At 28.2% G+C, this 18,032-nt stretch overlaps 1 protein-coding gene across 3 annotated transcripts; it reads left to right on the top strand.

Annotated features, from left to right (window-relative positions):
* The first annotated feature begins 408 nt into the window (after positions 1 to 408).
* Positions 409 to 2,440, top strand: LOC100810276 (putative UPF0481 protein At3g02645). Of its 3 annotated transcripts, none has more exons than XM_006583477.3 (2): positions 409 to 582; positions 914 to 2,440. In XM_006583477.3, the coding sequence occupies exon 2, from the start codon at positions 942 to 944 to the stop codon at positions 2,334 to 2,336; it is 1,395 nt and encodes a 464-aa protein (XP_006583540.1). In that variant the 5' UTR covers positions 409 to 582; positions 914 to 941; the 3' UTR covers positions 2,337 to 2,440. The 3 variants fall into 3 exon arrangements, with proteins under 3 accessions (XP_006583540.1, XP_003529045.1, XP_014633409.1); XM_003528997.5 differs by having other exon boundaries at positions 415 to 586; XM_014777923.3 differs by lacking the exon at positions 409 to 582 and adding an exon at positions 593 to 757.
* The last annotated feature ends 15,592 nt before the right edge of the window (positions 2,441 to 18,032 follow it).

The raw sequence follows: 18,032 nt of genomic DNA, 5'->3' as shown, positions 1-18,032 counted from the left end.
ATAAAATTTAAAATTAGAATGAATTTGATTTGATTTAAAATTCAAATCCCACGTTCGAAACCTAAATACAAAATTCTAGATTATTGTGATAAATGAAAATATTTAAATACAGGCATGATGTTTTTGGTTAAATACAGGCATGATTTGTAGCTAAATACATGATTTTTGAACTAGTTTTTTAATCTGATGATAATGATAATAATCAAATCAAATATTATAATTTAGTATTAGTCTTAATTGTTCTAATAAAATATTCCCATTAGCGACAGACAAGTAAGAATTCTCACTCTGCAGAAAACAAATTCACATGCAAAAGCGCAAACAGACAAAATAGAGCATCATAATTCACAATGACTCACATTCCAAGGTAGCAGCATATTAACCCTTGAAAGTTTTGTAACCATATCTGTGAAACAAAACACTTTCTATTCCACTTTACCAAAACCGCCAAGGCTTGTGTTTTTTAACTCTTGGTCTCATTTGCCAATGGAAAAAGACTTTTGTGTTGGCATGCTTGTTTTGATTCCTTCTATCTTGTGAAACAAATCTTTCAACTGGTGTTGGTGTTGGTGTTGCGTTGGCGTAAGTATGTACTCTTTTGCATTGTCAAGTTCAAATTTCTTGTCATTTTTCTTCACAAAAGTTTAGCTGGTCTTTTATCAAATGCAAGTGCTATGCAGGCCATTGTGAGAAGTGAAAAGTGACAAGGTTTTAAAAGCCAGTCTTTAAAGGTTTTGGAGGTTTTTGCAACCATAAAGTAATAGCAATTGTAGCTGCATTGGTCACATCTTTCTGCATTTCTAGTAATATCAAGCATTGTGATTGCAATTTAAAACCTTGAAAGTGTAGCTATAAGTTCAGTTTCTATGTATTGCAAGTGATTTATGCATGTTCTTTTTCCTCTTACTCTCAGGGAAGAGAAACTTGTGTTTCAAATTTCAATGACTTCTGCTACTAGTTATACTCCTTTACCTGAAAACAAACCTCAGATCCAGCACATAATTAACATTCCTGAACAGATTGAGCCTGAGGTGCATGACCAATGTTGCATTTACAAGGTTCCTCCTCATCTCCTGAAATTGAATGCAGAAGCCTATACACCACAGTTCATCTCAATAGGCCCTCTTCACAGTGACAAACCAGAACTAAAGCAGGAGAAGCAGAAACAAAGGTATTTTCATGCTTTTTGGAAACGTCTATCTCACAAGCAAGGTTTAGCTTTGTCACAATATAAATCCTTCCTTGAAGAGAATAGAGAGAAGGTAGGTATTTGTTATTCCAAGCCAGAACTCCACAAGGATGAAAAGTTTGTTGACATGATCCTATTAGACTCAGTCTTCATCATGGAGCTGTTTTTTAGAAAAGCAAACAAATCTGAACAGAAGAATGATCAAATGTTCACCACATCATGGGTGTGCAAGATGACTCAACGCGATTTGTCACTACTTGAAAATCAGATTCCCATGTTTGTGTTGGAGGAATTGCACACAAGGGTCATCCTTGGAGACAATGACACAAAAGATAACAGTGTCAAATTTGTTCAGCTTGCCTTTAACTACTTTGAAGATTATTTTTCACACAAGCCAAGTTTTAAAGTGGAGATGATCAAGAATTGTAAATCTTGCAAACACTTTACTGATTTGATCAGATTCACCTACTTGCCTACAAAGTTCCAGATTGAGGGGGTGAATGTGAGTCCATCACGACATTTCACCCCTTGTCAAGTGGAATGTGTTCTTAGAACTGCAACAAAGTTGAATGAGGCTGGTGTTAACTTTGAGAAAGTTCAAGGTAGGAGCTATTTGGACATAAAGTTTGAGAAGACTCCAATCCTCAGCTGGTTCTTGTGTTTTGGTTGCTTACCATTCTCCAAATGTTTCAAAGCTCGCTTGCAAATACCCCATTTGAAAGTAAACCAAGTCACAGAATGTGTTCTAAGGAACCTCATTGCATTGGAGCAGTGTCACTATTCAGACCAACCTTTCATATGCAACTATGTGACTCTAATTGACTCACTGATTCACACTCAAGAGGATGTGGAGCTGCTGGTTGACACAGAAATCATTGAGCATGAACTTGGCAGCCACACTGAATTGGCAACTATGATAAATGGTCTTTGCAAGCATGTTGTGGTGACTTCAAATTACTACGGCAAAACCACAAAGGAACTCAATGAACACTATAACTGCTGTTGGAAACACTATTTGGGTATGCTGATATCTGTGTACTTCCGTGACCCTTGGAGATTCAGTTCAACTATTGTAGGAACTGCTGTTTTCTTATTTGCTGTTGTCAACTTTCTAAGAATTATTGGTGTGTTTCGTCCAAAATACTGAGATACTAATGATCTTAGAATTTTTTTTTCCTAGCACATGCTAACTACTTAGTTTGAAATGTATGTTTCTTTTTTTATCACTAGCAATGAAATGTGTTATTATGAGATCAGTTTCTCTTATTTTTTTTTTCACAAATAATCCAATTAAATGTCACAACTTTTTCATCTACAACAGTTATTTTTTATTTTTCAATGACACTATAAAGTTTGAACTTAGAATCTTGTATGTATCAATTATCTGAATCTCACTAAGCCATGAGAACAGAAAATTGCACAAGATGAATGCCTCCTCGTAGAAGTTAAACTATATCTACTCATTTAAAAAAAAATAAAAAAATCTATCAATGCTCATGTAAAATATACGAGAGAAGATACTTTGAAATAATATGTCTTTTTGCCAAGGGGGTATACAGTTGATCAGGGTGCACTAGTTCTAAATTCATTATAATTTGGTTTCAGATTCTTGGGATAAAAAATATATATTAAGGATAAAATATATCGTCATTTAGGAAAATTCGTTACTTATGTTTTAGCCCAAAATTCAGAATTAGGTCAAATAGTGAAACCAAAAGCTTCTTTTTGAGAAGGAAGAAATATTTTATTCTCACAAATGCATGTTGAGAGACTTGAAAGCCAACTACTGTGGTTTACGCTCTAAATTATGAATTTGGCCTATGTCTCGAAGCCTTCAGAAACCAATTTTAAACATAACATTACAGTTTTGGTTACATAAATTACTATCATAAATACCTTTTCGAAAACATAATAATTACATAGACTTAACTAACAGAGTTACAAACACAATACATTTGTATGTAATTACAGCTATTGGTCAAGCCATCCATGAGTAAAATTATGGGATTTTGCTATGGTATACAGGGGAAGCTCTGCTTTGATGCAAATCATGAATCTTGATCATTAGATCAAAATCAGATGAATCAAATTTCAGATATATTTTAAGTATAATTAAAATGGAAGCGATGAATTTTCATTCAAAAGTTCTAATTAGTTGAATGATTGAACATGTGAATAGAGTCTGCTTTGTTCGTTGAAACTTGAAAAAGTTAGTATTACATACTCCATGCTGTGAAGTGTGAACACTGAACACTATTAGTCTATTAGTACTGTTGCTCCATGTTGTGGTTTGATAAATATTTGTGTTTTAATTTAAAATTTATAAATATATATATATATATATATATATTAATTATATTAATTCTATTTTATAAAATAAAATATTTATTTTAAATTTTTTTAAGATTTTGTTTTAATGAGTCAACTAGTTTGTTATGTTTGTTTTAACAACTTTAGATTGATTTCCAACGGTCATATTTCCAACGATCATATTTTTGTTTGTTGTACAAGGTGGGGCGTTTTCCTCTCTAAGGATAGCGTTTGCGCGCTTCAACCCAGGCTAAATAATTCTTTCCTTGCTTTATTTTTTCCTTCTGGTTATTGTATGTTATAAGGCATTATTCATGTGTTGTCAATTAAATTTATTTTGCTATTGTTATTTTGTTATTTAATTAAAGACTGTGCATCTTCTTCTTATTTATTTCTTTCATTTTATTTTATTTTCTAACAGTCTTAGAGAGAAAAGCTTTATACTTTGTTCTTGCATAGTCTTTTTTGCGGTAACATCCTGTTTTATCAAAATGTGTATAATGAATGCATTGAGGTAAGCCCATTTGCACAAGGGTTGAAGATGGATCTTCAAAGGTTTTTCTTTCTTTTTTTTTATGAAATTTATTGAATGAGAGAGAAAGTGACGAGTTTATGGAGGGTTGAATGTAAGGTATTTGGTTCAACGAAAGCTATGTCAAGCAAGCCCACAAGGAAAGGAAGGAAGTGGTACTTGAACACGGTGATGATCCTGAACATTTGAGGACAAAGGAAAATGAAGAAGGGGGTTGTGATGAGAATCATGAAACTGGCCAAATACAGGCTAAAGGCCCAAGTGGAGAAGGACGAAGGCCCAAGTGGAGAAGGACAAAGCCTCCGAGTGGAGAAGGATGAAGGCCCAAGTGGAGAAGGATGAAGGCCCAGAGGCAGAGACACTATCAAGACTATTAATTGTTGCTGAAGGCCCAAACTAATTTGAAGGCCCAATCCGCCCCGTAAGGTTCACATCATCTGGTATCAGAGCTTCGGCTCTTGATACAGGTTCTATCCTATCCTATCCTATTTTTTTTCTTTGTAATTTGTCTAGGTTCGTGTTTTTGTCCTTGTTCTGTTATTTGCGTTTGGCATTTTCATAAAATTTGGTGAGAGTTTCTCTCTGGGTTCCTTTTTGAACCAATTATCAGACTTATCAAGGTAATCCTTGTGGCGTCTACCCAGACTTATCTTCCTTCACTGGAAGTGGCGTCTATCCTGACTTATCTTCCTTCACCGGAAGTGGCGTCTACCCAGACTTATCTTCCTTCACTAGAAGTGGCGTCTACCCTGACTTATCTTCCTACACCGGAAGTGGCGTCATCCTAACCTTCGTAGCCTGTATCAAACGATCCGCTCCTACTCAGGTTCGCATCATTTGGTATCAGAGCTTCGGCTCTTGATACAGGTTCTATCCTATCCTATCCTTTTTTTTTTCTTTGTAATTTGTCTAGGTTCGTGTTTTTGTCCTTGTTCTGTTATTTGCGTTCTTGTTTACATCTTGTTTCGTTTTTGTTTGCGTCTTGTGTTTTGTTATTTTCGTTCTTGTTCTTGTCACGTCCTTGTTCTTGTTTCTTGTGTCTTTCACACTGTGTCAAAAAAAAATTGCAAAAAAAATTTGAAAAAAAAAGTGGGTGTTTGATCTTTGAACACGAAATTGAGGCATTTAGAGGTGTTTTTTTTGAAATAAAATCGTGGAACAAATCCCCTTATCTAGATTCTCCTCTGAATTCTGAGCGTTTTGATATATAGTGGGCCTCAAACAGACAACCGTAGCAAAAGTTATGAGCATTTGAAGTTTAGTTGTCATATCTGTTATCTTATCTGTTATCCTATCTGTTATCTTATTTGTTATCATATCTGTTATCCAAATTAAATCTAATTTGTTATCCCAAATCTGATCTATCATCCAAATCTTCGTAGCCTGTATCAAACGATCCGCTCCTACTCAGGTTCGCATCAGGTTGGAAGAATCACTCCTCCGGAGTTGGTGTCACACACAAGATGGTGTTCCTTGATAAACCAATTTCTTGAATCACTCAAGTAACTAAGAAGATTCACTCTCACACTTTAGAAGGTGATTAAAAACTCAAATTCAAGGTCTATTTTTTTTTTATTAGAAAATGTGCATTCTTTAAATAGGAATGACATCAAGTTGGTTACACAAGTAACATGATCACCAATAATAACAATTGATGGTGTCATTAAACCTAATTAAAACTAGAATTGATAACAACAATTGATGGTGTCATTATACCTAATTAAAACTAGAATTAAGACACATAAACATATGGAAAATTGTGCAACTCCTTGGTCAGCCAAGAGGCAGCCACAATCCTAGAGTTTTCACCTTATTAAACCTTAATTTCTTTAAATTAAAACAAGCCCATAGGTGGTGCAAATCCCAAGAAAATTGACAGCCACTTTAACAGAAGTTTGAGTCTTTATTTCAACTAACAAAATGCTAATGAAACCACTCAACAAAAGTGACACCCTCTACTCTTCTTGGAACATGGTGAAATTAACAATCTGAAGCTTCTCCACTTGTAACTTAGGCCTAAATTCAAATAGCTTGGTTAACACTTGTTGAAGAGCTTCCTTGGCTTTCTTTGTTCTAGCCCTTGCCATAGGTCCTCCAAGTCCTTCTAAAGGTTCATTGCCCTTATTCCTTGCTTTGTCCTCATCATACATTGAGTCTTTATGCTCCATTAAAAATGATTTTTTTATATTATTTAATTTTTAAAAATTTTTAAATTAGTGTGAGAATGTTGAAAAATATTTTCTTATAATTTTAAATTTATTATTAAAATATATTTTCTTTATTAATGATGGTTTTAAAGATAAAATGCTTTTAGAATTAGTTTATGTGAAAAACTAAAAGCATCCCACTAATTTTCATTCCTATATGTTAGGAAGCGATGTTTTACTTGGTCAATTTCCTTTTTGAACATTACAAATATTTAATTTTAGGAAGTTTGTTCGATTTTTATTTTCCGTTTCTTAACGTTATTGTTGTAAATATTTTGTTGTTACACGTTAGTGACTGGTTACCTCTATATATGTAGCTTCTTGCTATAATAATAATAATAATAAACATGTGAAAATACAACACATAAAGCAATAAAATGAACACCTGAGTGAAGCTTTATATTTTGTATGTCATTTTCTTGATATGGTATCTTATATTTTTTTTAAAAAAAAAATCTTTATGAGATATGGAGAAAAAGAGAATCAAATTTGAAATATCTTAAAGTGTGGGGGAGTCTAGTAAAGGTTAACATCTTTATTAATAAGAAAAGGAAATTTGAAACAAAATGTTAATTGTATTTTATTGGATATTTTTTACATAATACTACTTATGGATTCTTAGTTGTTAATTTAGAAGTGACTGAATTTCTAATGTTACTATTATGCAATCTAGAGATGTCACTTTCTTTGAAAATCTTTTTCCTTAAAAAATAGATTGTTAAAACTTTGTATGGTTTGAAACAAGCTCCAAAGCATTGACACAAAAGTTTGATTAAGTTATTCTTTTGTATGATTTTCAAATTAATGATAGTGATAAATGTGTGTATGTGAAACAATTTGATGATGATGGATGTGTCATTTTATGTTTGTATCTGGATGACATATTGATATTTGGTAGTAATATGCATTTCATAAATGATGTGAAGTCCTTATTGTTTAGAAACTTTGACATAAAAGACCTTGGTCAAGTAGATGTGATTTTGGGAATTAAACTTATAAAGAAAAATGATGGCATGACTTTTACCCAATCTTATTATGTTGAAAAGCTATTGAAGAAGTTTAATTATTTTGATGCAAAACATGCTTTTACTCCTTATGACTCATCCATCAAGTTAAAGAAAAATTTGAGTAAAGGAATTTCTTCACATAAATATTTTCAAAGTATCGGTTCTTTGTTGCATTTGACAAACTTCTATAGGCCCGTCTGATATTGCACATGCAATTGGTAGGATTGGAAAGTAATTGAGGGATTTAGTGATACAAAATTGAAGTTCTGATTTTGATGAAATAAAATTGACAAGTGGTTATGTCTTTGCTTTAGCTGGTTGTGCAGTATCATGAAAATCTACTAGACAAATTATTATTTCACATGAAAGCAAAAATTATTGCTTTAAATACTGCTACTAGTGAGGCTGAATTTCTTAAAATGTATTATGTGATTTGTCATTGTTAAATAAGCTATACCTCCAATTCCAATGCATTGTGATAGTCAAATTGCTATATCTAAAGTGACAAGCAAAATTTTAATGAAAAAAGAAGACACTTAAGAGTGAGACATAAGTCTATAAGAAATTTGATTTCTCATGGTGTCATTTCTCTTGACTTTGTCAGGTCAGAAAATAATATTGCGGATCCGCTTACAAAAAGGTTGACATGTCAACAAGTACTTGAGTCGTCGAGGGGAATGAGATTAAAGCCCATTATTTAGTTACAACAATGGACACCCGTCTCCGTGTGATTGGTGATCCCATGAATGGAGTTCAACGGGTAACAACGAAATTGTTTGTTGACTAAAGTACACCAAAATGAAATTTGCGGAGTTGTTCCGTTTCTCATTCCTATGACGAGGTGTATTATAAATTGTGGCAATATTAAGGTTGAGGTATTTATATATGTGTATTTTTGGTAAAAAAAATACCTCTTAATGAATCCGATGACAATTATTGTAGGGGTGGGGTCACAACCACTCTTTGAGGATTCACCTAGTGAGTGTGGTGGTGGGGCCGCCACTGTGAGATATGGGCTAATCTCTAAGTGACACTCACGAAACAAGATACAAGCGCAAGGCCGTGTAACGCGCTACCACTGATTAGAACCTAATTGAACGCCAATATTGTAGGGGTTGTGTACTAAAGTCCGGTTAAAGAATATGTAGTTCAAGACAATCAAGTCACTACATTTTTCTCGGATGGAAGTTCATAAACACTAGGTATAAGGCTCAAACCCGGAAGGTTCCTTATACCGAAATACAATATCACATGCTCTTTCTCTTATGTTTTTATACAAATTGTCTTTTAGAAAATATATTTTAAAATTTTAAATTATGTGGGGGAATGTTGGTAAATATTTATGTTTTAATTTAAAATTTATAAATATATATTAATTCTATTTTATAAAATAATATTTATTTTAATTTCTTAAGATTTTGTTTTAATGAGTCAACTAGTTTATTATGTTTGTTTGACAACTGTAGGTTGATTTCCAACATCATATTTGTTTGTTGCACAGTGTTGTGCAAAATATATATATATCTTTCCTCTTTCTAAAATGATGACAGAGCTCTGGTTTCTTTCTCCAAAAATTTCTCTTTCTTTTCTATAAAAACTTATTTTTGTGAGAGCAAAGCATTGGTGTTCATAAGGTTCGGGGATCCTTTCGCTCACATGATGGAACGAACGGGTTGTCGTATCTTGGGAGAGGAGCGTAATCAGAATTTCTTATCCATGCAGTGGGGCGTTTTCTCTCTAAGGATAGGTTTGCGCTTCAACCCAGGCTATAATTCTTTCCCTTTTTTTTTTCCTTTGCTTATTGTATGTTATAATGCATATTCATGTGTGTCAATTAAATTTATTTTCTACTGTTATTTTGTTATTTAATTAAGACTGTGCATCTTCTTCTATTTATTTTCTTTCATTTTATTTTATTTTCTAACCATCAACATACTCGAAAACTTGAAAATAGCGAATAGCAAAACATTTGGAATGCGTGAAGAGCCGTTGCCGCTGGGCTGGACCACATTACTAGTCTAGTATTATGATTACATGCAGTCAACATTAGGGGTGGGAATAGACCAGACCGGCCTACAGGGGTATACGACCTAACCTACATAAAGCCTGACCTGAACTGACATATTTAATTAAAAGGTTAGGCTTGAGCTTTTTTAAAAGCCTATTAAATTAAATAGACCAGGCTTAGGCTTACTAAAAAGTCTTATAAGCCTGATAGGCCGACCTATATATATGTATATATACTTATATTATTTTTTAGGTACCAATATATACTTATATTATTTTTTGGGTACAATTATTTTTTTTTAAACTATTAGACTTTGATTACATATTACTGCTCCATAAATTCTATTCCTATAATCAAGTAAGACTTTAATTACAATTTAGGTGTGAGTCATGTGCCCCTTTATATTTCTTATTATTTTTATTGGCTTTCCTATTTCTGTTAACGTTTCCTTTTCCTTTAACTTTCCTATTTCGGTCATGTGCCCCTTTATATTTCTCATTATTTTCTTTTCTTTTGCTTTCAATTTTTTTTAAAAATTGTAAATAATTTTAGTTATTAAATAAATATTTTAATTTTTATATGATTTTATTTAATATATATATTTAATATTTTTTATTTAAAATATTTTATATAATTTTTTAATAATATTTTATTTAATATATTTTGTATATTTAATATAAAATACTTCAATTTTAAAACAAGTAAATTTAAAAATATAAGACATTTAAATAAAAATTACATGTTATTTTTAACATAATCGTAATAACTGTCTGTCTATACAAACAAGTAGATGACTAATATAGCTTTTACTTTTTATGTTTTTTTTAATTTTAATTTTTCATTTTATATTAATGTATTATTTTATTTTTAATTCAACAACTACTTTTATTACTAAATTCTTAGATATTTTTAATAGTAAATTTCTTTAACAAAATAAATAATATTATTTCATAAACTATAAGTTAATATTGTAGTAAAATATTTTAATATTTGGTTTAAAATTTTATTTTTTAAAATTTAAGTATTCAAATAAAAAAATATTCAAATATTAAATATCATTAAGTTATTTTTTATTCATTTAAAAAAATCAAATTCAATAAAATTATTAAAAGATTATCTAAATTTTAAATATACAAAATATATTAAATAAAAAATATTAAAAAATATAAAATATTTCAAATAAAAAATATTAAAAAATATATAGCATATTAAATAAAATCATAAAAAATATACAAGATATTAAATAAAACTAATAACAAGTAAAATTAAAAATATTTATTTAATAATTAAATAATAAAATTATTTATAATTTTTTAAAAATTTGAAAACAAAAGAAAGTAAAATACAAATAAAAAATCCTAAAACGTAAAAAAAAAAAAACTTACGACTTCAAAGTCTTAAGTTAAAAAAAATAAAAACAAAACTTACGACTTCAAAGTCGTAAGTTAAAAAAAAATATACACCTTTGAAGCCATAAATAAAAAAAATTAAACTGAAGTCATGAATTTTTTTATGACTCTAGTTTAAAAAAAATAAAAAATAAATAAAAATCATAAGAGATCTTACAACTTTTAACTGAGACGTCCCAGCACCTCTCACGACCTACCCCAATTTTTATGATAATTTAAAGTCAACACCCAAATGGAAAAGATCGAAAAAAAAAATTATCCCCTTTTGGTAAAAGTCCCCAATATGCCACGTTTTGCATAGAGCACGAGTTTGGCTTTTAATTTTATTATTTTCTTGCGAGATTTTAATTTTAAATATTCATATTATTTTTTTTTATCTTGATAACAATATATAATAACTAATTATTATCATATTGATCATGATATATTGTAATATTTATGTATTTTATACTTCTTCACTATACTTATTTATGATCATCCGATAACTTTTGTAATTACTCTTAAAAAATAAGAGTTTTCTTAGTTATTTAATGATAATACCCACAAAATAATTTATAATAACAAATGATTATATAATATTTATAGTTTGATCATGATAATAAATTTAGTTTTAGAGTATAAAAATATGAATTGATCACATTTTATTAGATACTAATATATATATATATATATATATATATATATATATATATATTATATATATATTATTAATTGTTCAATATAGATATATTCGAACAATAAATTATCCACCTATTGGATCTTTGATCCATTAATCCAGTGCCTCAATCGGATCAATGACCAGACCAATTTTAATAATATTGATCCTAATGATGTAATAGACTTGAACCAAAGCGTTATCACTAAAAGAAAGGTCTAAGCCACACATACAAGGAGCTTTGACTTGGGGGCCAAAGAGAAACTTACGTCAGGGGGTAGGGGTGCCTTGGCTTCCCTAACTTTTTTTATTTATTTTAAAGTTTGTAATGTATATTTTAGGTTTAATTATGTTTTTTATATAAAAATATATCCATTTTCATCTTGCTATTTTTTTTTATTTTATTACTTGATCTTTTCAAATTTTTATCTTTGGTACCCTTTGTTAGCCTTGTTAAGGAGTGACATGGTTGACAAAATGTCATGTATTTGTCGCACCATATTATGCTTTTCCCATGCCATTAATATATTTAAATGATTTTTTAAAATGTGTTTAGAGTTTGCCTTGCCAACTCTAACAATACAAAGTCAAATCGATCTCAGATCTTGCACATACTAGAATACAAATCGACAAGCCACTTTGCATCTCTAATCTTGTGTCATCCTAAAATTCAAATTCACAATCCCGAATCAAAAATACAATTTTAGATTCAAATAAAAATTTGGATTTAGAGTCAACGGTAAGAGTTTTGCTCGCGCAACACTTATGGTGATAGAGGGAGGGTTGCATGCATGATTTTGGGTATGGGTAGAGTCGTTGAGGTGGTTGCGACAAGGGGTAGTGGTTTTGATGTTGTTTTGTTCGGATCAAATGATGGGTGATGGTTTTGGGCGTGGATTCGACAAATCTGATAATGATGGTAGAGTGGTGATGTGGTGATGGTGTAGGGAGGTCATGTGGCGGCCTGTGTCACAGTGGTGATGGGATTGGGAGAGAGATGGCAGTACAATAAAGGTTAGGGGAGGAGATGGTGGTTTGGTGGTGGCTATGGTGGTTGGTGGGTGTCAATTCTAAAGAGATCGTTCTAAGATCTAGTTCAAAAGGGGGGGGGGGTGAGGGGGAGATTTTGAGTTGGTTTTAAAGTCACCCAAGCCTACTCTAAAGGCATGTCTTTTTCAAAAACAAAAAAAAATCTGTGGAAATTAAAAGGGGTGATGTGGCAGTCATTACATGACATTTTATGTGTTATGTCATCACTTAACAAATTTAGACTCACGCCAATGATAAGCACAAATGAAAAAATCTAGAAATATTAGGAAGCAAAATCACAATAGATAAAATGTATAATTTTGCACGGATATTAAATTTATACTTTGCAATATATAGTTTTTTTATTTTATTTTGTTATGAATTATTTTATATATATACAAGTATTTTTAAAAAATTGATAAAATAGTTTTAAATATAAATGTGTGTATTATAAAATATACTTTAATTTAAGTTTTCTACTTTTGCGGAACGGATAATGTGCCACATACTTTAGGTTTTAAAAAGTGAATTAATTAAAATTTTCAATCAAATAAAAACAAGGTTTAACACATCACATGTTTTACCCTTCTTAGTTGAACATTTTATTTTACCATGAACACTTGTTTTGTGAGTTTTGATTCTATATCAAACATTTTCATTAAATCAAATGACACTATTAATTAATTCTAAAAGATATATTTTTTTATATCAATTTTAAACAAATGTATATAGTCAATATTATTGACCGTGATTTTTGTTATATTAAGAATCTCTTTTAATTTAATACAGTCAATATTATAGACAGTAAGTTTCTATATATTTTAATTCTTAATAAAAATTATGTTCTGTATATATTTAAATAAGAATAAAATTATACTGAATTTAATATTTTAAATGATTTTATATCATTTTTTTAAATTTCTTTACTTCAGGAAATTATTAAATTACAAATAAAAATCGTAATACATTATTTTTGGAGATATTAAATATTAAAATCATAATAATAAATGTGTTGTGGTATAAATGGAGGTCATGTGGCGGCCTGTGTCACAGTGGTGATGGGATTGGGAGAGAGATGGCAGTACAATAAAGGTTAGGGGAGGAGATGGTGGTTGGTGGTGGCTATGGTGGTTGGTGGGTGTCAATTCTAAAGAGATCGTTCTAAGATCTAGTTCAAAAGGGGGGGGGGGTGAGGGGGAGATTTTGAGTTGGTTTTAAAGTCACCCAAGCCTACTCTAAAGGCATGTCTTTTTCAAAAACAAAAAAAAAATCTGTGGAAATTAAAAGGGGTGATGTGGCAGTCATTACATGACATTTTATGTGTTATGTCATCACTTAACAAATTTAGACTCACGCCAATGATAAGCACAAATGAAAAAATCTAGAAATATTAGGAAGCAAAATCACAATAGATAAAATGTATAATTTTGCACGGATATTAAATTTATACTTTGCAATATATAGTTTTTTTTATTTTATTTTGTTATGAATTATTTTATATATATACAAGTATTTTAAAAAATTGATAAAATAGTTTTAAATATAAATGTGTGTATTATAAAATATACTTTAATTTAAGTTTTCTACTTTTGCGGAACGGATAATGTGCCACATACTTTAGGTTTTAAAAAGTGAATTAATTAAAATTTTCAATCAAATAAAAACAAGGTTTAACACATCACATGTTTTACCCTTCTTAGTTGAACATTTTATTTTACCATGAACACTTGTTTTGTGAGTTTTGATTCTATATCAAACATTTTCATTAAATCAAATGACACTATTAATTAATTCTAAAAGATATATTTTTTTATATCAATTTTAAACAAATGTATATAGTCAATATTATTGACCGTGATTTTTGTTATATTAAGAATCTCTTTTAATTTAATACAGTCAATATTATAGACAGTAAGTTTCTATATATTTTAATTCTTAATAAAAATTATGTTCTGTATATATTTAAATAAGAATAAAATTATACTGAATTTAATATTTTAAATGATTTTATATCATTTTTTTAAATTTCTTTACTTCAGGAAATTATTAAATTACAAATAAAAATCGTAATACATTTATTTTGGAGATATTAAATATTAAAATCATAATAATAAATGTGTTGTGGTATAAATGGTCGAACCTCTCCATCTTTTTTGTCACCAAAGTATTAAATTGACTCGTAATAATAAATTGTATTTTCTATCATAAAAGTATTATATTGTTTGAATTATAAACATGCTAATTAAAATCATAATTATTCTCAAATAAAAATTTTATTTTTATGATTTTTTTTGTCAAATTTACATAAGTATGATTTTTTTTATCAAAATTTATTTTTATCTTTTTTATCTTTTAATTAATAATATTTATTTTAAAAATTATTGCAATCGACGTTTGTTGTTTGTGTATTTCGTTCATATGATTTTAATACTAAATAGTAATATTGTTCTCAATTAAACATGCACAATATCATGATTTTAATTATATAATGATGATGATAGTTATTTTAATTACATTAATAATAATAGTAATAATAATAATAATAAGTTTCTGCCAATTTATATTAATAGATAGCGTAGATATACATTTTTTTAGTATCATATTTATATTTTTTAAGTCCAAATAATCAATAAAGAGCAAAATTGATATGTGCGGTTTTTGAGCAAAATTAATTGAAAATGGAGTAATACGTGTTTTGTATATTTTTCTCATATGGATGAGAGAACGATTACTACTATTACAACATAGAGTTTTGTGTTATCAACAAAATAAGAATGATGATTTGAAGGAAATAATATGGATGAAAAAGAAAAAAAAATATAAATAATATTGTGAAACATTAAAAAAAATAATGAAAAAAAAATCATCACAAAACTGTCAATCATCACCAAGCTTTGTCATCAACATCATTCATAGTCATAATCTCTTTGTTTTGTATACACTTATTGCATAAGTAGGTGATAAACAAAATTAAAGGAGAGAAATTGTTACATGAATGTATAAGAACATCTTCTGTCACACCCGTGAAATTGAAAAAAAAACATTAAAAATATTATTATGCAAATAATGTAAAAAGAAGAAAAATGTAAACTGGAAGACACTGAACAAATTGAGAAAAAAAGTCAGATAGTAAAAGAGGGAATGAAGCATGTAAAGGGGTGGAGAAATAATGCACGTGGAATTTAAAATAGAAATTAGAAGAAATACATAATTGTTACACGTATTAATTTCAGAATTAAATTATTCCCAAAACTAACTATTTTTAAAAATTATTTTTCTTTTTTTAACATATTTCTAAAAATATATTAGTAAGAAAACAGTTGGATTTATTTCCTTTTTCAATATATTTTATTTTTTAACAATTTTCCCATCCTTTTTTAATATAGTATTAAGAAATAATTACTTGCAAAAATAATCACATTGTATATGAAAACAGTTGCATGATTAATGTTAAATTTTAAATTATTAAAGTCGAATTATTAATTTCTTAAATTAATTTATTTCTAGAAATAATTTTGTATGATAAATAATAAATTCAAAAAAGAGAAAAGATAACCTGATATAGAAATAGATAATTGTTACGCATATTAATTCCAGACATTAAATTATTAATATAAATAAACTATTTTCGCATTTTTAATATCATTCATATTGCACAATTTATACGATTTTATCTATTATAATTGATTTAAAATTCAATTAATTTTTTTATTACAAAAATTTAATTAATTTAGTTACACCGAATAATCTAAATTTGAAAAATTGAATAAATAAAAGAAATGAATGTTTCAATGTATACTATTCGTTATATATATATATATATATATAATAAATATTAATATATAGTAATTTTACACTTGCATGTTTTACAATAGAACAATATATATTATAATTGATTTAAGATTCTATTCGAAAAAAATAAATATAAAATTTACATTAATTAATTGAATTATTAGAAGGGAATGCAAATGGGATTATCACTTTCATCACCTTATAGAATCAAATATTCTTTTTTATACATAGTAGATTAATATTATATTAATTATTCTATTTTGGAGTTAAATATAATATTTAAGATTAAAAAATGAAGTGTTAATTTTTTTATAAAATATTTTATTCTCTTTCAATAGTTTTTATTGTAATGATACAAATATTCTTTAATCCTCTTAGATAAATATTTTTTTATTCCTTATTGTGGAGATTACCAATTTTTTTATACTTGTAGACAAAATATTCAAACATCATTTATTTTTATTTTCAATAGTATTTTCCATTTTATAATTTGTCATTGGTATTTTAAAGGTGACAAATAATTAAATTTACATGAATTTGGTATCCTTCTCTTTATATTCATATGATTGTAAATAATTTAAGAATTAAATGTTAACAAACTTTAATATAATTATTTTAAAAGTAAAAAATTTATCATAAATATTCTTATATATATATATATATATATATATATATTATTCTCCTTGTTGTCTTTATTTTTATGACAAATATTTTTGTGAGGCTCCTACATATTCTTGACTCAAGAGTATGAATCTAAACATATGGCCCAGAAACAAATTAAATCAAATGTTGGGTTGCACTAGACAACTATTAAATTTTGTTTTTAAGATAGTTATGACACTAGACTTTTCTTTTAGTTTCCTAACATCAGAAAATATATTCTTTGTTAATGATTCTTGACTATTGTTACTTGCTAAGTAACAATTTAATCCAATTTAATAATTTTTTGTTTTTTAAGGAGAATTTATTAAATTTTCTGAACATACTTAACATGATTTTTTCTAAAAAAATCATATTTTTTTAAAAGATATAGATGAAAAATATTATTTAAAATTTTTAAATATTATTATTTAAGTTAAACAAATATCAAAACAATGTTTGCATATTTGCTAATTAAGAAAGAAAATTGAAGAACAAAATAATAAAAAATAAAGCCTTAAAAAAAAAAATTTAACCATTTAGAGGAGATTGCTATCTAGGCGAGTGTGCTCAAATAAACTACTATATCAAGTTGTTTTTATATTTACAAATAGCTATAAGATTTGACTAATAGTTTGCAAAGATGCATAGCTAGCTCAATGCTTAACAAATTTGGTTTAAACCAATATCTTGTAAATTCAAAAAAACATTTTATACATCCAACAAAAGACACAATGATTATATGTGTCAATTTGACACACTTAGTTATGCCAGATATATCATTATCAAGCCATTTACTATATATAAAAGCAGCAACTTCCCATACACATAAATTCACCCCATTAAAATTTCAACAATTGTACACTTTCAACAAAGAACAAATCTTCGCCATGGTAATTCCAATATCTTTTTTTATATGGTATGCAATTCATATCATTGATGTTCTCATACTTTGCTCTTTTACTTTCAATCTTACTTAGTTAGCCTATTTTAACGCATTTGCTTGAATTATCTAAAAGATTACTAAGAATGACTATGCAAATATTTTCCATAGCTAATTGCATAATACTAATTAATCTTTTATGTGCAGATTAATGTGAAGATTATCTCTAAAATAATGATACTTTCATAATCACTAATAATGATACTTTTATGTGCATATCATACTCAATTTGTCTAGAGCCTAAAAATCATATTAAGTCGACTACTTTTTGTCTAAAAGTTTTGAACATACTAATTAATCTTTTTTTGACAA

The sequence above is a fragment of the Glycine max genome, chromosome 7 (genome assembly GCF_000004515.6).
Source record: "Glycine max cultivar Williams 82 chromosome 7, Glycine_max_v4.0, whole genome shotgun sequence".
Classification (NCBI taxonomy): domain Eukaryota; kingdom Viridiplantae; phylum Streptophyta; class Magnoliopsida; order Fabales; family Fabaceae; genus Glycine; species Glycine max.
This window is presented reverse-complemented; position numbering and strand designations above follow the sequence as displayed.